The 18,838-nt window shown below is 48.5% G+C and overlaps 1 protein-coding gene across 1 annotated transcript in view; it reads right to left on the bottom strand.

The window, feature by feature from the left end:
* LOC144128173 (vascular endothelial growth factor receptor 1-like) overlaps nt 1-10,143 on the bottom strand; it is a 78,433-nt gene extending 68,290 nt beyond the window's left edge. The window contains exon 1 of the mRNA XM_077661276.1: nt 9,751-10,143. Within this exon, the coding sequence (XP_077517402.1) occupies nt 9,751-9,838 (88 nt within the window). The 5' untranslated portion in view covers nt 9,839-10,143. The remainder of the gene's footprint in view (nt 1-9,750) is intronic.
* Nucleotides 10,144-18,838: the final 8,695 nt, after the last annotated feature.

Genomic DNA, 18,838 nt, shown 5'->3' with positions numbered 1-18,838 from the left:
ACTTTTCCCCTTATCTAAAGCAAGATGTCATAAGACACACATTTCAGTGGTCGCCCTGTTATTGCCTTTTGTTAGCAGTGGCAACACAAACACTTGCTCAATTCTCGTTTATGCGTTCTTCCCCACACCTAACCACACCATGCGAGAACGGTGAGCACATAGCGACTGCATAACAAAAATATATACAAACAATAATGATTTCGGAAATTTCTGAACAGTAACTCTTGCATGTGCTCCCCTCCCCCCCCCCCCCCAGAAAAAATAATTATAGCTAAAGCTAAAAATAATTAAAAGTAAAGTGCTTTCATATAAATTGCGTGCACGAGTTCAGTACGTACAGTTAGGCCGTAATGAAGCGAGAAAAGCGTCTGTGCACAAAACAAAATAGTTCACCTGCACACTTTCAGCTGCAGCGTACATTTCGCCTTATTCTTGTAATGGGTCTACCGAAGTGCACATTCATGAACCGGTTGTAAAAAGAATATGTTGCTGCAAAGCAGAAAAGTGCGGAATACGAGTGTTTGCGTTTCATTCCGGCCTGACACGCAAGCACACTTGCGAGCCAGCCGCCACCTTTTCACGCGATGCGAGATTAATAGGCGCCCTTACCGCCCTCCCCAACGTTCTGTCGCCCTCGCAGTTCTACACGTGGCCCTAATCAAGCCGAGTGCGCGCCAGCTGCCCAAAGGCGACTTGGCAGTGGAGAGCGAGGAACGAGCGTCGCAGGCTGTTGCCATCGCATGAGTCGCAGGCGGCCTCACTTGCTTTCTTTCCTGCTGCGACCGTCGCAACAGTTCCTGTGCCGGCGACGCCCGACGCGCTCGCTATCGGCCGCTGTCAGCCGGCAGCGACGGAGGAAGAAATCCCCGCCGCTGCGCACATCCTCCGGACAAGCGGTCGGTGCCGATGGCCGACCGCTCCGCAGTCGGAGACAGCTCTGCGCGAGAGCTCTCGTCCTGTGTGCGAGGCACCGCCGAAGGCGCGACCGGATGCTGGGTTCGCTTCTAGGCTTAGTTATGTAGGACTAGTTTGTGGAAACGATCTTCTGGTCAAAATGCACCCCGACATAGAACCACACAGAGGGAAAGAGAACAACACTGCTTCTTCAGGAGATACTCATCAGAAGGAGTGGACGGACACGCGCTTTATGTGAATTCGACGGAGGGAACGAATAAAACGATCTTATGTTCTTCACCAGATGTCGGGCAAAGGCTCACCTTCGCTCCAAAGCTTACCGTGAAAACAGGTGGCGTCTTCGAGTAACGTAGTTCTTCTGGTCGTCTAGCGCTACAGATACTGGAAATGTGCTCGTGGATAGCTCGTACGCGAATAGTCGGATAAAAGTTCGATTAGCGTGTAATGTATCCACGAGGTGAGCCGTTTCAACAACTGTTGCCGCATTTCATGAAATATGGTGCTCGTTAAAAAGGCGTCTCGATCGTTTCCACGCTTTTGCAGGAGCCTTGGTGGAATGGGCCATTCAAGAAACGTTTCTTAGCAAGTTCAGTTCGACTGCTGCTTCTGAATCGCATCAGTACATAACGCCGCGACACGCTCACACTTGAAGCTCGTGTCTTTACACGTGTGAACCTGTGACCCATGTTTCGTGTTTTAAGGACGCCTGGGTGTACTCCGATGTTCTAAACATCCTAAGCTCGATGTTCAAACTAAATGGCGCTGCAAAATTGAGTATTTTATTTCAAATTGAGTATTTTATTATTTTATGATTTGTGCTCACTGAAGACCACTCCAGTTGCTCCAAGAAACAAAAAGCTACATATTGTTTAAAGTCATCTTTATGAAGTAATGAATTTTACGCAAATAAACATTATGAAGCTGTATGCATTAACGTTTACTCTATAAGATAGAGGCGGTAACAAGAAAGAACGAGTGTAAATGAACTGAAGGTGAATTGCAGAAGGAAATCCTATTTTTCGTTCTCAGCGAGCCAAGCCTCTGTTACAAGTACCCGGCGGACTAAAAACACTAAAACTCTCCGCTCTCCCGCCCGAAGGTTAAAAAATACCGCCGAAGCCCATATGCTGCTCCGCGCCACTGACGCAAGCGCAGCGTCAGAGACTCCGCCTGGTATAGCCGGAGCGTACTAGCGCACTGGTACTACGGGAGGAGGGAAGGATGCAAGAATTAACCCAATTGTACCGGCTCGCTAGACGCTCGGCAAAAAGATAAAGGCGCTGGAAATGCCTCCAAGGCGTTCTCGCGCATTCCCCACTTTTTAACTCTCGCGCTGTGCAAGTGACTGGGAAAATGTTCGGCCTAACGTACGTGCTCAACTAGGGTGCCGCCAGCATAGTTTAAGACCATTTAAAGCCATATATAGACTGTGCTACACACTGAGTGATGCGACTGTCGTGTATTGACCTTGACGTTACTAGTGGCAAGGCATACTTCACTTCCGCAAAATCTGCCGTTATTTATCAACAAAAACTATAAAACGTTATGCCTATGCAACCAGGCCGCGGAATGAATGCTGTTATATTCTTGGGAAAGAAGGGTGAAATTTTTACGAATGCATAATGAATCAATTCCTTCATTCCCTAAAAAAAGATTTTATGATGCGCCAAATACAGAGCGCTCTTAAAGCGCACCTGTGTCATTAAAGCAGGGCGGAGAATGTACAGATTTTGCTCGATTCCGCTAGCATGAATGAAGACGAAAAGAAAGTAGCTTTTTCTTTATTGAATTTTGTACCCCTCTTAGCCCGAAGGCGCTACATCAGGGGGTTGCAATGATGAAAAAACAAATCTTCTTTCATACAGCAGACTTGCTGACCTGAAAGGCGTTTCAATTCATTGAAAGAATTCCTAGATGATTCCGTAGGCAGGTCGCTTGGCAACAGTCGAGCAATTCGATAAATAAAACAGTCACAGACGGCGGCAACTGGGAGCATGTGAAAATGAAGGCCTCATAGATGTGCCTCTGCGCCTCATCTCCCGCAGCCGCGATCAACAAAGAAAAAAAGAAACAATGCCACATGTTCTGCGCACCTAAAAATATCGTGCTCCGTATGGTTGTGACACACTCTAGCTGTGCATTTCACGTCTCCGCTCTTGTGCTGAAATGACTTTTCTAATTTATGACGTTAACTCGACAACAATGCATTGAATAAAAATAAAAAAGGAAAAGTGTACGAAACATCAAACAAAGCACAGAACAGCAGTGCCAGAACCCTGCTTCTGTTTGCTATGATATATTAGTACATGCTAACGGAAGGGGAGATCCTTCATGTCAAATTCTGTACGCTGACATGCATCAGAACGATAGGTGACACCCTTCTGCTGCAACGAGAACATTTTTACTAAAGAGACAAAATTTTTCACCCTGTGCAGATCTCGCAGCGGCGTCTATTTTCTTCCTTTTTGTGGAACCCTCGTGCATAAGAACTTGTACCTTTGAATGACCAAAAAATAGACATGAAAACGTTCGACCTAAGGGTGTACCGCTGGTGTTTGCGACATTATCTCTTTCACCTAAGGGAACAGTAATCGCCCAGCCAGGGCTTGAACAACGCCCAGTGCTCATCTTTCAAGTAATGCACTGGATCCACCTGCCAAGCAAAGGCGCTCTATAAATAATTCAGGTTACTTGTCTTCAATTACGAGACAATCGCTGGCACAACACCCGCTCGGCGCGATGCTGTGCATTTGTCTCAAGAAGCTTTCCTTGCAGCTCAAAACGTCGTTACTCAAAAACTTTCGAGCAATGACGCTTTCAGAGCTCTAGGAACCACGTTTTCGGAGTAAAGTGCAAGAGATCTTATTTACCTCCCAACTTCCCTCTAGGGTTAGGCCAAGTTCTTAGCGGCCATTTGACTCGGGTCGTGGGGTCAACCTGGAGGGATAAGAATGAATGGAGAGTTTTATTCGCTGTCGTTGATGCCAGTCGTGTCGTTCGCTATCCGGTTTCCGCCTGTCCCGGCGTCTTGAGCTGGTTAGCATTGGATCTTTGGCGCCAAAGTTTCGTGGCCGCGTTGCGGTTCGCGTCGGTGGCTATTTTCGGGACAGCAGTAGTACCACCAGCGCTCCTTAAGGCGCCTGGCTGCTCGAGCGTTGGAGTAGAAACGCTTGCTCCTACCGTTCTCCGCGGAGCGCATCGAAAACGAGAAACATATGTCATTTTTTCGTTGGACTTCAAGCAAGTGAAATATTTCCTCCAAAACCCAGCGTGTAGTAACAAAGGGGATATGAACGAGACCAGAATTTTTTTTATTTTCTCTGGAGGTCGCTAAAGTACAAGCTCTCGTTTTGTCAAGTTCATTGTCTGCAGCCGTAATTACATGCATATCCATATCTATAGGTACATAAAGCATTGCGACATTATACTCAACCCCTGTGTACATATCGTGGGTGGTCGGCGTAGGCACCGGAGGCGCTGCGTGCGGTTATCTAAATGAGAAGCACATCTAAGCTCCTCCGAAGACAAGCGATCGCTGCTGTACAATCACAGGCGAACAGGCGACGAAAACGCTGCAGCGGTATATAAGCCTGTAAACAAACTGCTGATGCGTTCCGACGAAGTAAGCAGATATACAAATTTAGAATGCCGACTGCATTTGGTCTTGGGAGAAATCTTGCAAGGAGACGATGCCAGAGTACAAACAGAGGTTTAGGGTGGCCCCATTCTATACTCACTGCCATAGGAACAGACCACTTTACTCATGGAGAACTTAGTGCATACTACGTGATAATTAGTCTCGCCTGACGAAGATTAGTGGGAGGGAATAATTAAGATCAACATGAATAGTCCTGACACAAGGAAGGGAGCGACAAACAAGCATCAAATACAAGCCACAGTACGCGGATCGTTAGCTTGGGCTTGGCACCCCTCCCGTGCTTGCTCTTCCTTTTGCATATTGAATTCAAGAAAACCGGGCGGGCTCGTTTCAGTGAAAGTTCTCGGGAACGCTTCCTGCGGGCGGCTTGCATACAAGAAAAGGAAATCCGATTTATGTGCTATTATTAAAGCAATCAACACGGCTTCTTTTTTTCAGGTGAAAGGTAGCTTGAAAGCGTTGTCCGCCCCGAAAGGCCTTTCATGTTAAAACTTAGCCTGTATACTGGCTACGCAGCTGCAAGCAAGTATAGGCTCAATTTGAGTTTTATTCACTAAGCGGCAAAGAACCCAGAATATTTAGAGACTCCCGGGCCTCTAACGCGCACCTGTGAGCAAATATAATTCATTTATTTCCCGATCAGACGGCTCTACTCTGTCTCGAAATCTAGTCCACTTGTTAGGTAGCAACAGTAAAGCCACGTGAGTAGCCAATGAGGTCACATTTTATATTATAGCAGCGCCGCGTGCTCTTGTGCTACTGCTTCAGCATATTTACAAGCTATCTTCGGCCTTTTTTGTAAATAAAGGCATATGTTCGTTCACTCGTAGATTAGTCCACCACAGATGCCGCTGTCATACGAAGCTAAGCGAAACGGGCAAAAGTTGTGGGGACCTGCCCTGCAGCCCTCTCAGTTTGCTTTCCCGCGAGGCAGCGTGCAGCGGCAGTCTCACCTCGAGGCTGAGCGCATTCCCTTGTCAGTTACATTAACTTGCAAGACAGGGCGCCAGCATCGCTGCGCGGGAGACAGCCAAAGCCCGCGCGCGATAGAGGGGGCTTCGGGTGGGATCGTCGGCGCGGGCGGACGTGTCGCTCGCGGCTCCGCTCTTCGCCGGCGGGGCGAGGAAGCGACGGGGAGACAGGCTCCAGTACTCGTCCCGTCCGGCCTTCGGAGCATATATCCCTTACCCTTTGAGCGGGCGAACATTCGCTCGAAACATTGCTGGTGAGTCGGACGACCTTGATTCATTAGCGTACCTTGTTGCTAGCTGGCGTTATTGTTTCTGTAGCAATAAATCCCTGTTTGCGTCAGCCAATGTGTCGTTCCTTTGTTCCCCCAGAGCAAGGCCCGCCGTGGTCGGCGAGCGCTCGGTAGCGTACGCGATCACGGGTGGGGTCCGGGCGGCTTTGAACCGTGTCAGCCGCGATTGAGTGGGGAGAACGTACTTATCTCCCCAAATCAAACCCCACATCTGGAGCCCAACGTGGGGCCTGCTCTTGGACGACTGTCGGTTCGGTTCGAGGAACGCTCCTTGTCTGGACTTGACAAGTGCTAGGCCTAAAGTGAATTTTGATCGCTAGGACCTGCGGCATGCTTTCTTGAGTGCGAGGTGTATTGCGCTGTAGCATGTTTGAACTTTTCGACATGCTCAGCACATTTTTCCCTGGAGTTTCTTCGTGAGAATCACTTGGTCCGCATCGAGGGAGCGTGAGGCCAAGCGCCCGCGGAGTTGCCGAGCCCAAAGCGAGTGAGTACGAACGCTGCGTGGGTGGTCCGAGTTTCTGTATATATTTTCTCTACTGTCACTTTTTCGACTCTGGGAGTCGCGGCTGCGGGAGCCGGGTAGCCTGGGGCCACGGGTGCCGCTACGAGCTCGCTGGTATTGCAGCTCGGCACCGGGCGCTCCGACACCGTCCGATACGTTGGGCGCCGACCGCTCAGAAGCTGCTTTGTGCAGTGAGCGGGGTAGGACTACCCCACAAAGCTGACGTCTCCTCGCGGCTGCGCGCACATAACCCGTTTCGGGTCTTTGTTGTGGTCACGGTCGTTGTCGGAGTGGTAGTTAGGCCTGAGGTTTTTCGGAGCTGCCTGCACCACCTAAAAGAGACACGACCACCGGACCGTGTCGTTGAGAGGGGGCGCACCTGCTGCCCGCCCGTTTTTTTTGTAACCTCGCACGAACTGAGCAGTCTCGTTGAACTCAAGAAAGGGCTTTGTTCACTCGAACTTTGCGTTTACATAGCCGCCGACCCGTTTTGCTACCGAGTTAGGCATTGTGCCACGAGGCCCTTGCGGATGCCGTTTCCCCTCCCGTGACCTACGTTAAAGGCACGCCGAGAGCGTTTCGGCAATTTTGCAGATCCGGTGGAGCCACCCAGGCTTGCTGCCCGGTGCGCATCGTCTTGCTGCCACCTGCTGCGACGGAGCGGCCTGTATCCTGTTCGCCGCATCCATCCGGGGCAGCTGTGACGAGACCAGTCAGCAGTCACCTCCGGCTGCAGCTGCCCTGGCGACTACGGCAGCATCCTGGCCTGCAGTTTTCCCACCGGCCTTCGATTCGCGGGCCTGCGGACACGGTAGTCCGCGGGCCATACGAGTCGTCCCAGCGGAAGTCTACGTGGACGCTGTCGGCGTGACCTCCGCTGCAAGACGTGCGTCAAGGACATTAAGACCCCGAGACTCCTCCATAGCATGTACTTGCAGGCGCGTGGGTCTATTTAAGGTTGGGGGATGTGGGGACCTGCCCTGCAGCTCCCTGAGTTTGCTTTCCCGCGAGGCACCGTGCAGCGGCAGTCTCACCTCAAGGCTGAGCGCATTCCCTTGTCAGTTACATTAACTGGCAAAAGAGGGCGCCAGCATCGCTGCGCGGGAGACTGCCAAAGCCCGTGCGCGGGAGAGGGGGCTTCGGCTGGGATCGTCGGCGCGGGCGGACGTGTCGCTCGCTGCTCCGCTCTTCGCCGGCGGGGCGAGGAAGCGACGGGGAGACAAGCTCCCGTACTCGTCCCGTCCGGCCTTCGGAGTATATATCCCTTGCCTTAGCGCGGGCGAACATTCGCTCAGAACCTTGCTGGTGAGTCGGACGACCTTGATTCATTAGCGTACCTTGTTGCTAGCTGGCGTTATTGTTTCTGCAGCAATAAATGCCGGTTTGTGTCAGCCAATGTGTCGTTCCTTTGTTCCCCCAGAGCAAGGCCCGCCGTGGTCGGCGAGCGCTCGGTAGCGTACGCGATCACGGGGTGGGGTCCGGGCGGCTTTGAACCGTGTCAGCCGCGATTGATTGGTGAGAACGTACTTATATCCCCAAATCAAACCCCACAAAGTTTGCTGACCAAAAGAAACGCACACAATATAATCCAGCGAAGGCGTTTTTTTCTTTTTTGTTGCGCGCAGCCAATTCAGTCTACAGTTAGAAAACATGAGGGCAAGCCTTTGGCTTCTCTTGAAGGGCACTTTCCCGTTTTCCTTTTTTTTTATCTTTGCCCTCGGGGATAAGACCAAATGCCTTTGTCGCCAAAGTACCTTCTTAAATATCGTAAATACAGTAGAGAGATCAGAGGTTCCACCTGGAATTAGTTTTTTTTTCACCCGGGTTTCTGGATGATTTTCTGAGCTTGTTATCTATCCTCTGTCCAGTTCCTTCTTCTGGTAAAGAAGTTTCAATGCTTGCTTGGTTCAGGGCAGATGATTGTGCCTAAGACCACGCATTCGCAAACGACTTCACGAATTGAAGCTAATTTTCAACCATGAAGTTGATTGCATATTTTATTTCTGCGTGCTTCGTGGAGTCTAATGCTCAAACCTTATTGCTTCGTGAACCAAGCACGCGATGATAGCAGAGGCTCAGCTTTAAAGCTCATCACATGCTGACACGTACGTCATTGTCTCTTGCAAAGAAACGAATGTTGTCGGTACTAAACTCAAATAAAGGGTGCTACTCACCCGGAGTTCATCGTTAACCTTCACGTTACCCACGGTGGCTTAAGGCCGCCTATAAAAATCTAGAGACAGTAATAGCGTTAAAGTGGCGCGTAAATAAACTGCCTTTTAGTGGTCATGTTGAACAACCCTACAGGACAAAAAGTAAATTAATTAATAATGAATGAATGAAACATCAAGCTTGGCGCGTGACAGCTTGCGAACAATAATGTCTGAGCGGAAATCAGTGGACACATTTTATTGTTGCTGATAGCCCCGCTCTGTACGCAACGATTATCTAACCTGCTTTCACAGTGTTCTAGTAATTGATCTAGACGAACTGTACCCTCGACGCGTAGCGCCCTCACGTGCGCACATTCTACATTTTAAGCTTTCTTCTTTTTTCCTTATGTGTAGGAAGAATGAACAAAATTTATTCTTAGCTTAGACCTGTACAGGTTTTTCCCAGCACGTTACGGATCTGCTGGACAAAATACTGAACAATGGTGACGCCGGATTGAGTTTGAGGAGCGAGCCAGTCATTGAGGGAGGTAGGGTTGAGAGCTGGATGTACGCGCTGAGCGTATTCATCCGGGATTCTTGGGCTATGGGCCACTCCCAAAGTGTGTGAAAAGATGGGAAGACCCTGTAGTGGGAACAGGCAGAGGGATCTGGGGCATGCTAAGTTCGAGAAGCAGGGTATGACGGGAGTAGAGGTTGGGTAACTACCGCATTTTCTGTGTGGACACGAGTTTTTTAATGTGGATGTCGAGTGTTATAACTCGTTCGTCGCAGTATTTGGTGTTCTTTAGAGTCATGCACAAAGCGATGCCCAGCGAAGAAGGCAGTTCACAGCTGATATGTTACACATAATTTTATTTACTTATTTGAACTTTCATTTGTGATCCGTTCATGGATTAAGGTTTCAGATGTAGAAGCTAATTAATTTTTACTTTTATTTCATTTCCCTGCGCCTCACCTATTCAAGTCGCCGACTGAGCATTGTTTTTGCCTGCATTTGACACAAAACACTGTGGCTTTCAAACCAAAGCTTTCCCGAACGGCTTCCCGTTAGCAAAGATACGGTTTAGAGGCACGGTTACTCTATTTACTAATATGTCGTGCCTAGCCTGTCATTCCGTACCACAATAGTATGACGACATCATTAAAAGCGTTCCAGTCCTGTGATGGCCTTCCACGTACACTGCCTAACCATTTGTCCGAAATCCTTAAAAATGAAGAGTACAGCGAAGCCACTCACCGGCATACATCCAGCAGAGAAGCAAGCCATAGAAAGCACCACATTCGCACCAGAAACGGCGCTCGAACCACACAGTCCTTCGCGCCATGTTCGCCGCCCCCAACAACGAACTTGCAGTGGACGACGAAAAAAAAAAGTGTCAACGATGATCCCACTGGTGTCGTTTCTGCCGCGTCGACATGGAACTAATTAAACATCGAACCGCGGCTGAACGCGGTATACCCGGAATCCCCAAATCCGCCCTCAGATCCGCAGCCCCGAGCGCAGCGACTACTCCCTGGTGCACAGCTTGAACTTCGCGGCGCCGACTCGGCGCGGATGGAGAGATCGAAGGCACGAAGAGCACACCTCCGTAGAGGGCAGGACCGGTTGTGCACGCGTCGCAAGCCGAGGGACCCCAACTGCCGGTCTCGAGAGGAAGCGCACAATCTTTCCACGGCTGCCGCACTCGCCGCGGAAGCAAAGCGAGTTTTTCTCCGGAAGTTACGCCACCCGCCGCCGCTGGAGGCGCGACGACCCTACCGCTGGCGCCACGCCTACATCTGCGGCGGCGGTTGTCATTCGCCTGGTTTCACGCTGTAGCCCGCTGGCTCATGGTGAGCTCAGCACCGAAATCAAAGAAAACAAAATCCAGATGCTTAAGCTGCGTATCCTCAACACAGTCAGGACGTGCACAGATTCTTCATCACAGAATTTGCTCGCTGACAATGTTAAACATGGATCATCACTCTCCCATTCTTCAGAGCTATGTTCAGCACTTGGGGCTTTAAATCTAGAATGAAATACTCTGATCACTTCCTCTCTTCCGTCTCATGGTCCATGTATAACTAAAAAGTTCATGCTAAGGGGAAGAGGATGAAAACTCAGAGAGCGAAAGTTTGCGCCTATCTCAAGAATGCACTATATCGCGGAGGAAATTCTCCACTACGCGTTAGCCGTAAATACGATAACGCCGTCACATTAGGTGGGCATTTGACTTCGAAAATTTCGAACTCACCTCTATTCCAATTAAAATTTGCCGGCCTCACTCAACCTCAACCTTATCAGTCCAGGTTGAGGTCTCCTGAGACGCCCTCACCCCACTTCTACTGAGGCCATTGACGTCCTCACTCAACCTAACCTCAACCTGTAACCTTGAGGTTGGGGTGGCCTTCAACACCTCACAAAACAAACAAAATAAAGCGATTAAAAACTTTTTCATTTCAAAGAATTCTGAAAATACTGTGAGACAGGAAAGCCAAAATGATGATGGTACCTTTGTGATGAATAGTTATAACAATAGCGGCCCTAAGCCGTCTGTAGTTATCAAACAACTTGTGTACACACACTATTATCGTGCGCGCAATAGGAGAAGCTTATAATCTGCGACGAACCCTTGGAGAGCTTATGGCCTGCGGACAAGTGTGATTTTTACGTGGTTACCACCAGTGCGTCGGAGGGTACTTTTTTCATGAAGTTTGCTTCCCCAACTATTTGTTAGCTTATCAGTGTCATTAATCGGCAACCTACTTCGCGTATACTTCTTAGTATTGGAAGCCTCTGGCTCGTTCACGCACGAGCCGGCAATAGACAAACACAGACTTTCTACACCATCTACCAGAAAATGGGGATGGGGGAGGTATTCACTATACTCTTCTTAGACTTTAGGATAGTTAGCGAATGTAAAGAAACCGGTCGCCGACAGAAGTGGGCAACCTCATGAGGTTTCGACCTCTTGAGATTGACCTCAAGCTCAAGTCGTGAGGTGAGGTTGAGGTGAGGTCGGAGGCGGCTTGAAATTTTGCGAATAAGGTCAGAAAATCAGACCTCAACGTCCCGCGTGAGTTCGAGGTTGAGTGAGGTCGTCATTCAGTGAGGTCGAAATTTTGAGGTCGAGACTTTCTGCAGTTCTTACGAGCGCCGCTTCCGAAGCGGAGTTGGAGCGCACCATCTCAGTTTTCATGCTGTGAAGCTTGGTGTTCCGTTTCCGCTCTTTCGACAACCGGTTGCCACAGTCCGTTCTGAGCTTTCGTTGGAGCGCCGTAATGTCCGTTCAGCCCGAGCCTACATGAAGACGCACCCCTCTGGTCTTCCTGGAAGGAGTGCCGCTGTCACGGCAGGCGACCCTCCCTCCCCCTTCTTCCGCTGGCGTAGCAGCCGTAGCTGCGTGCCGATCGGCTCGAACTCCCCGGAGCGCGCAAAGCACGTAACTCATTTCGACCGTCGGTAGCTTCCACTGATAAAACGTGACATTGAAAACGGCGACCACAACAAAGAAAAGAACACACAAAAAATGTTTCGGGTCCCATACGGGAGCCTTGTTCACAGTAAAAAACGAGAAGCGGATACGCGAGCTTATGTATGCTTGAAAAGGGGGCGCAGGGTGCGTGCGTAAGCAGTTGTCAGATTTCCGCAGTTCCGGTTCAGTTCAAGGTGTCACAGGTCGTTTGTATAATCACCACCATGGAGTCTGTCGAACGTCGGGCGCTTGCAACGTTTGCTCACCCTCCAAAAGTTTTCCTCAGATATGTTGACGACTGTTTCTGCATGATTCAAAAAGGCGCTTTGCCTGTTTTTTCATCACGTTTGAGCTCCATAGAGGACGCCGTTGAGTTCATCACCGAGGTCGAGGCGAACGGTGGATTGCCCTTTCTAGACGTCTTGGTAAAACGCGATAGTGGCAGACTATCATTCAGCGTTTTTAGAAAACCCACCCACACGGGACGTTATCTCAACTTTAGAACCGTCCACCTATCGCCACATAACCCATCGGTTGCTGCCAGGTTATTAGAAAGGAGCCAACGTATTTGCAGTTGTCCCGAAGACAGGGCAAACGACTTTGATATGGTGCGGGAAGAATTTTCACGCAATTACTACCCAACATTTTTCGTAGCATCGGTCGAAAAACAGCTGTGTCGACCAGAACGTGCAACTGCTGTGTCTTCCGCCCTGAAACGTGCCGCTGTTTCCTACACCCCTGGAATCAGAGAGGCATTGGCACGCATTCTGCGCACCTTCATTGTTGACATTGCTCACGTTCCGACAAGAAAACTGCGACATGCTTTGGTCAACGTAAAGGACTTTCTTCAAAAAGGAAAAATATCCCAGCGTGGATTACAGCATTCCCTGCTCCGACTGCGACTACGTCTACATTGCCGAAACGGGCAACTTCGAAAGGCGCCTAAAAGATCACAAAAACGACGTTAAAAACAAAAGAGTGGATTCCAGTGCTATCGCCGAGCACTGCATATCGAAACAGAACATCATCGACAGGGGCAAGGCAAAAGTTCTTGTGGAAGAAAAGAGGAAATTCCTTCGCCTTCACCTGTAATCTGACAACTGCTTACGCACGCTCCCTGCGCCCCCTTTTCATGCCTACATAAACTCTCGCACCCGCTTCTCGTTTTTACTGTGAACAAGGCTCCCGTACGGGAGCCGAAACGACTTTTGTGTGTTCATTTCGTTGTTGTGGGCGACGTCTTCAATGTCACGTTTTGTGATTCAACCCAGCCGGACGAGTTTTCGTCCAACACTTGATTTCATCAGCTTTGACTGATGCCGCAAACAAGTAAGTTCAGTCGAACCACCTCGCAATAAATTCGTCGCAGTGCAGATGGCCCAAAGCAAGAGTGTTTCGCGTTCATGCTCGTTTGCTGACGTCACTGCCCTTGCCTTGCATTCGAGTAAAGAGGATCCCGCTGTACAATTCACGGTGATTTAGCAGAAACTGGAGCAGTCGGCACAGGCGAGAGAACGTTATGCAAGCGGTTTCCAAAAAGGACATTTGCTGATTTGACGAAAAAAGCACGAAGCCAGAAAAACCTGTATAACACCGCCAAAGCTTTTGATTGGTGTCTTCCAGCTGCCGCAGTGGCTCAGTGGTTATGGCGCTCGGCTGCTGACCCAAAAGACGCGGGTTCGATCCCGGCCGCGGCGGTCGAATTTCGATGGAGGCTAAATTCTAGAGGCCTGTGTACTGTGCGATGTCAGGGCCCGTTAAAGAACTCTAGAGAGCAAAGCTATTACCGGTTCCAGTTGGTTGATCATTATGCGAAAGAATGCGCTAAAAGTGACACAAGAAACTTGTTTTTTGGTTTGAATAACGCGCTACACACTAACAAAACGACATCGGAACGGACACAGCACAAGTGCGCACTAAAAACTAAAATTTATTCTGGTACGAGGGTACATAAATACATTCCACGAACATGCTGAAACAATCAATTCATTGCCAGCGGCTGTGTCGCACGCTCCTTCGTTTTTTGATTAGATGCACCTCCTCACTTAATAACAACACCGAGGGTGTGCTTACGCACTCTTCTCCGGCCTCCAATATCTCCAAGGCTTCTTTTATTTCCCTTTCTTTCTTTTCCTTTGCCCGACCTAAAATTGCTGTCTGATCAAAGTACGGTGAACATTTGTGATTTGCGCAGTGGGGGGCGAGATTTCCAGGATTCGTTATTTTTCCTAAGTTATTGCTGTGCTCTTTCAACCTGGTGTTTAGACATCTGCCTGATTGACCTATGTAGCTCATGCCACATGACAGGGGAATTTTGTACGCTATACCGGTGGCACATTCTAAGAACTTTTCTTGGTGTGTCGTGTGTGCTTGTGTCGTGTGTGTGTGTTGTCTTCTTGTGCCGCTTTTAGCGCATTCCTTCGCATAACCTTATAGAGCCTTTCACTACGGCGTCTCTCACAGCCCAAGTCGCTTTGGGACGATAAACCCCCATAAAGGAAAGCAAGAATGGTGTCTTCCCCTTTCGACTCTCACGCTGTTTCTGTATATTCCTGTTGTGTAATGCAAGCAGATAAAATATATTTAAACTCTTATATCCGTCCTAATAAGTTCTCTTTCGTGTCCTGTTCCTTGTTTCTTATCGAAAATTCGCATATGCCGAAGTACCGCCGCACTGGACGAACGTACCAGCATAGCGGAGTTGTGGCGGTGAAAGATGCCAAAGTATAATGACTGTATGATTATGCGGTAGCTAATTCATTTTACTCTTTTTTTTTAATGAAGATGTGCGAATAGAACTGATGACGTGCTGGCGCTGTACTGCTCATTCGCTGTTTCAATCCTTCGAATATAACGTTTACTGGGGCATACTCTTCGGTTCTATTTTTAGAGTGCAATTTTTGCTTGCGAGTTTGTAATCATTGTCTTTGTTTTACTTAATTTGCTCATATGTTATCAGCTAGGTTGGCGGCCTGCCTTGCAGACGACTAGGCACTACCCACATCGCTGCCTTTGGATTAACTATATTGCAGAGAGGCATCGTTCAACTTAAGCGGCTTCGCGGAATCCACGTGCAGTGCTCCCGGATACAAAAATCGCACTCTAAAGACAGAAGCGAACACTGTGCCCTATTAAACGTTATATAAAACGTTTGAAACAGCGACTGAGCAGCACAGCGCCAGCTCATAATCAGTTCTATTCACAATCTTGATGAAAAAGAGGAAAATGAATTCGCTACCAAATAATGATACATTCATTGCACTTTTCCAATTTTTACCGCCGTAACTCCGTTACGCTGGTACGTTCGCTCCGTGCTCCGGTAGCAAGACTTTGATTTGAGCTAGTTGGTTGCAGCATGATATGGTTTACGCAAAATGCGTACAGGCGCTAAAAGACGCAGACAGCACACACACAAGACCGGACTGGCGACAACTTCCAACTGAGTTTCCAAAAGTGTATAGTCTGGGCTAGTCGGTACATTTCGCAGGATAAGGTACACCGCAAAAAGACGAGACTAAAGGAGCGGGCAGACACGCGTGTCTGTCCGCTCCTTTAGTCTCGTCTTTTTGCGTTGTACCTTTTCAAACTGAGTTTATTCATAAAAAAACCATAATAATCACACGAGCAGGCAAAGATACAAGCAGAACAAATACAAACGTTGATATATACAAGTGGTGACGTAACAAAAGCACACGTGCCAAAACGACCAAGTAATGATTATATCGCTGATAATGAACCACTAAGAAAACTAATCTCTACTTCTGGCAACGATACAAGATGGCTTGCTGATGCAGATTCGACTCCCTCGCTTGATGCAATAAGCTTTGATGATTTCCCACTCTTTTTTTCCCAGGGTTTTCTACATGAATTAACTTAGTTGGAAGTCGGCGACAGTTCTGTCTTGTGTGTGTGCTGTCGCCGTCTTTTTGCGCCTGTACGCTTTTTGCGTACATCATGTCGTGCTCTGGTACTTCGGTGTCATATGTGAATTTTCGATAAAGAACAAGGAACATGAGACCAAAAAGAGCTATACGGAAGGATTAAAAGTGAAATTATATTTGCATCTGCTCGCATTAAAGAACGGGAATATACAGAAGTAGTATGAGATTCGAAAGGGGAGGACACCAATCAAAAGCTTCGGCGGTGTTATACAGGTTTTTCTGGTTTCGTGCTTTTTTCATCAAATCAGTAAATACCCGTGTTAGGAACCACTTGAATAAAATTCTCTCGCCGGTGCCGACTGCTACAGTTTCTCTTGGGTCACCGTGTGTCGTACAGCGGGATCCCCTTTACCCGAATGCAAGGCGAGAGCCGTGACCGCAGCAGCGGCAACGAGCATGAACACGAAGCAGTCTTGCTTTTTGCCACCTGTGCTGCGAGAAATTTATTGCGTGCTTGTTGGACTGAACTTGTTCATTTGCGGCATCAGTCAAAGCTATTGCTGGTCAACGTGAGTTATGTGCGTTGCGCTCTCCGGGGAGTTTGAGCCGACCGGCAGGCAGCTACGCCTGCTACGCCAGCGGGGGAAGTGGGAGGGAGGTAGGCTTGCCGCGACAGCAGCACACCTTCCGGGAAGGCCAGAGGGGTGCGTCTTCCTGTGTCTCGAGCTGAACGGACATTACGAGCTGCACTGAAAGCTAAGAGGGAACTGTGGCATCCGCTTGTCGAAACAAGGGAAACCGAACACCGAGCGTCACTGTATGCATGAACACTGCGATGGTGCGCTCGAACTCCGTTTTGGAAGCGGCGCTCGTCGAAACTGCAAAAATTCTACAACTCAAAATTAAGACCTCTCTGAATGACGACCTCACTCAACCTCAAACTGACGCGGGAGGTTTGGGTCTAATTTGCTGACCTCATTCACAAAATTTCAAGCCGTCTCCGACATCACCTCAACCTCATCTCACGACGTGAGCTTTAGGTCATTTTGAGGTTGAGGTCAACCCCATGAGATTGCCCACCACTGGCCGTTGCTGGTAGCATGAGACAACACTTGTATTGTTGAAAGTCAGACTCATGTTGACTAACGTTGAGCTGTCAAATAAATTGATTGCTTGGAGATGCATATAGCACCTAACTACGCCGATGCCATTTTTCGCACGTCTTGACTGCACTTATTTTCACTCTCATATACGTCACAACTCCGTTAAACGAGAGGCATGTATTTAAATTTTAAAAGAATGTTAACTACTAATGTGCGAGCAGGTATCAAGAAGCATTGTAATGCGTTGTTTTCTGTTCGACGCCAATGTCACGCGGCCATTCCGCTTTTGTTTGTCAAACGAGAGGCCACCAGATTTCTCTGGAATGTCTGTAGCCGCGCGCAAGTTTCTCTTCATGATCAAAATTGTCGTAAGCGCATTAGGCGTCCAATGTTTCAATTTCCTTGCCACCTTTAAATTTTACAAGGCCAAAAGCGGCCGTCCTTGTGACCTTCGTTGACCGAGCACTTGTTTTATTGCTGCGCCGCTAAACTTTAGTCTGTTTGAGGACAAGAGTTCGCCCAAAAGATATTTTTCAAGTTGGACGCAAGATTTTTTGGTGCCATTCTGCATTGACTAACGTTTCAGAACGTAATAGAACCAACCAAAACTAGCTGCTTGTGCTGCCACAGATATTGACGTGTACTGAGTATTGAAAATTCAGAAATTATGTATGTCCAATGAATGACTTCAGCTGCCATAAAGAGCGCCATTTTTTGTTGTCCACGTATATTCAACCTGCGGCGTGTCCAGAAGCTAACTAAAAGTAATTGGTTTAAATTTCTTTGTAAGGGATCTTAGATTATGCTGTTGAATGTCCAATGCTCTCTATTCTCTCAAATCAGGGACATTTATTAGCACGTAAGCATCGCGAATCTTAACTTTTAGTTCCTTAAATTGTAAGCTTAGCCACCAGTATCGCGCATTGCTTTGTGGTTTAGTGGAGCTCCGTTAGTTTTCGGGAAACCTTTTTCGGTGCTACTTCGTTTCCTGGATGACGTGAGGAAATTTCCTGCTCACGGGAGGTTTATCGAAAGCGATGACGAGCCTGCAGAAATGAAGGAGAATGATGCAAAGCTCGTATTCATCGCCTCTCAGACAAGTTTGTTCGCTCGTGAAGGCTGATTTTATTGAGACAGGGCGCAGTTCCTAATTTTCCTTCGCTGGCAGTTAGCTCTTGCTTGCCGTTACTGTCAACAACTGAAATAATTTCTGCGTTGTCATCGGGTGGGACGGGTGGTCGTGAGACGCCGCCAAACTCAAAAATGCCTTTCTAAGAGGACATCTTGGAGGTCACTGAGTGTACCGTGCTCTGCTCCTGCGGCCAGTGTTGGGTTCTGTCTACACCCATTCCATTCGCGAATGATACGTTTTCCTGGGGAGAACTATTAATCATTGCTAATCCCGTTGTTGTGCAAAGCTAAAGCAGCTGTACTTGTAATTTCAGGAACTATATTAGCGCTGCAGAATCCTTTACTGTTTAAACCTTTCCATCCAAGTGTTGCACGTATACAGCATATCATTCTACACACACTTTCAGACATGCCGGAAGATGAACTTCAGAGGCTGACAGCATTGCTTTAAAACCAAATATAAGGGGAGAACGCGTTGACGTCTGTGCTCGAAGCATACATTCGATCATATATAGTCGGGTTAAAGGAGAGAGCGCGCAAACGTTAATCCGTGTTTTCAAATTTCTCCCATGGCAAAGGGGCTCACTAGGCGGTGTTTGCGCAAAGCGTAAGAGGTAAAATATAAATGCTTGACGGTTACCACTGGCGCGGGACGAACTGGACGCGAGCGCGCGTTCTCCTTCCGCTTGAGCGGCGGTTGCAGCTATGGGGCAGTGGCGACCCCACCGAGGTGCGACGGGAGATGGAAACAGACC

This window comes from Amblyomma americanum, chromosome 4, assembly GCF_052857255.1.
Source record: "Amblyomma americanum isolate KBUSLIRL-KWMA chromosome 4, ASM5285725v1, whole genome shotgun sequence".
NCBI classification, from domain to species: Eukaryota; Metazoa; Arthropoda; class Arachnida; order Ixodida; family Ixodidae; genus Amblyomma; species Amblyomma americanum.
The sequence above is the reverse complement of the archived record's forward strand: the minus strand, read 5'-3'. Positions and strand labels throughout refer to the sequence as shown.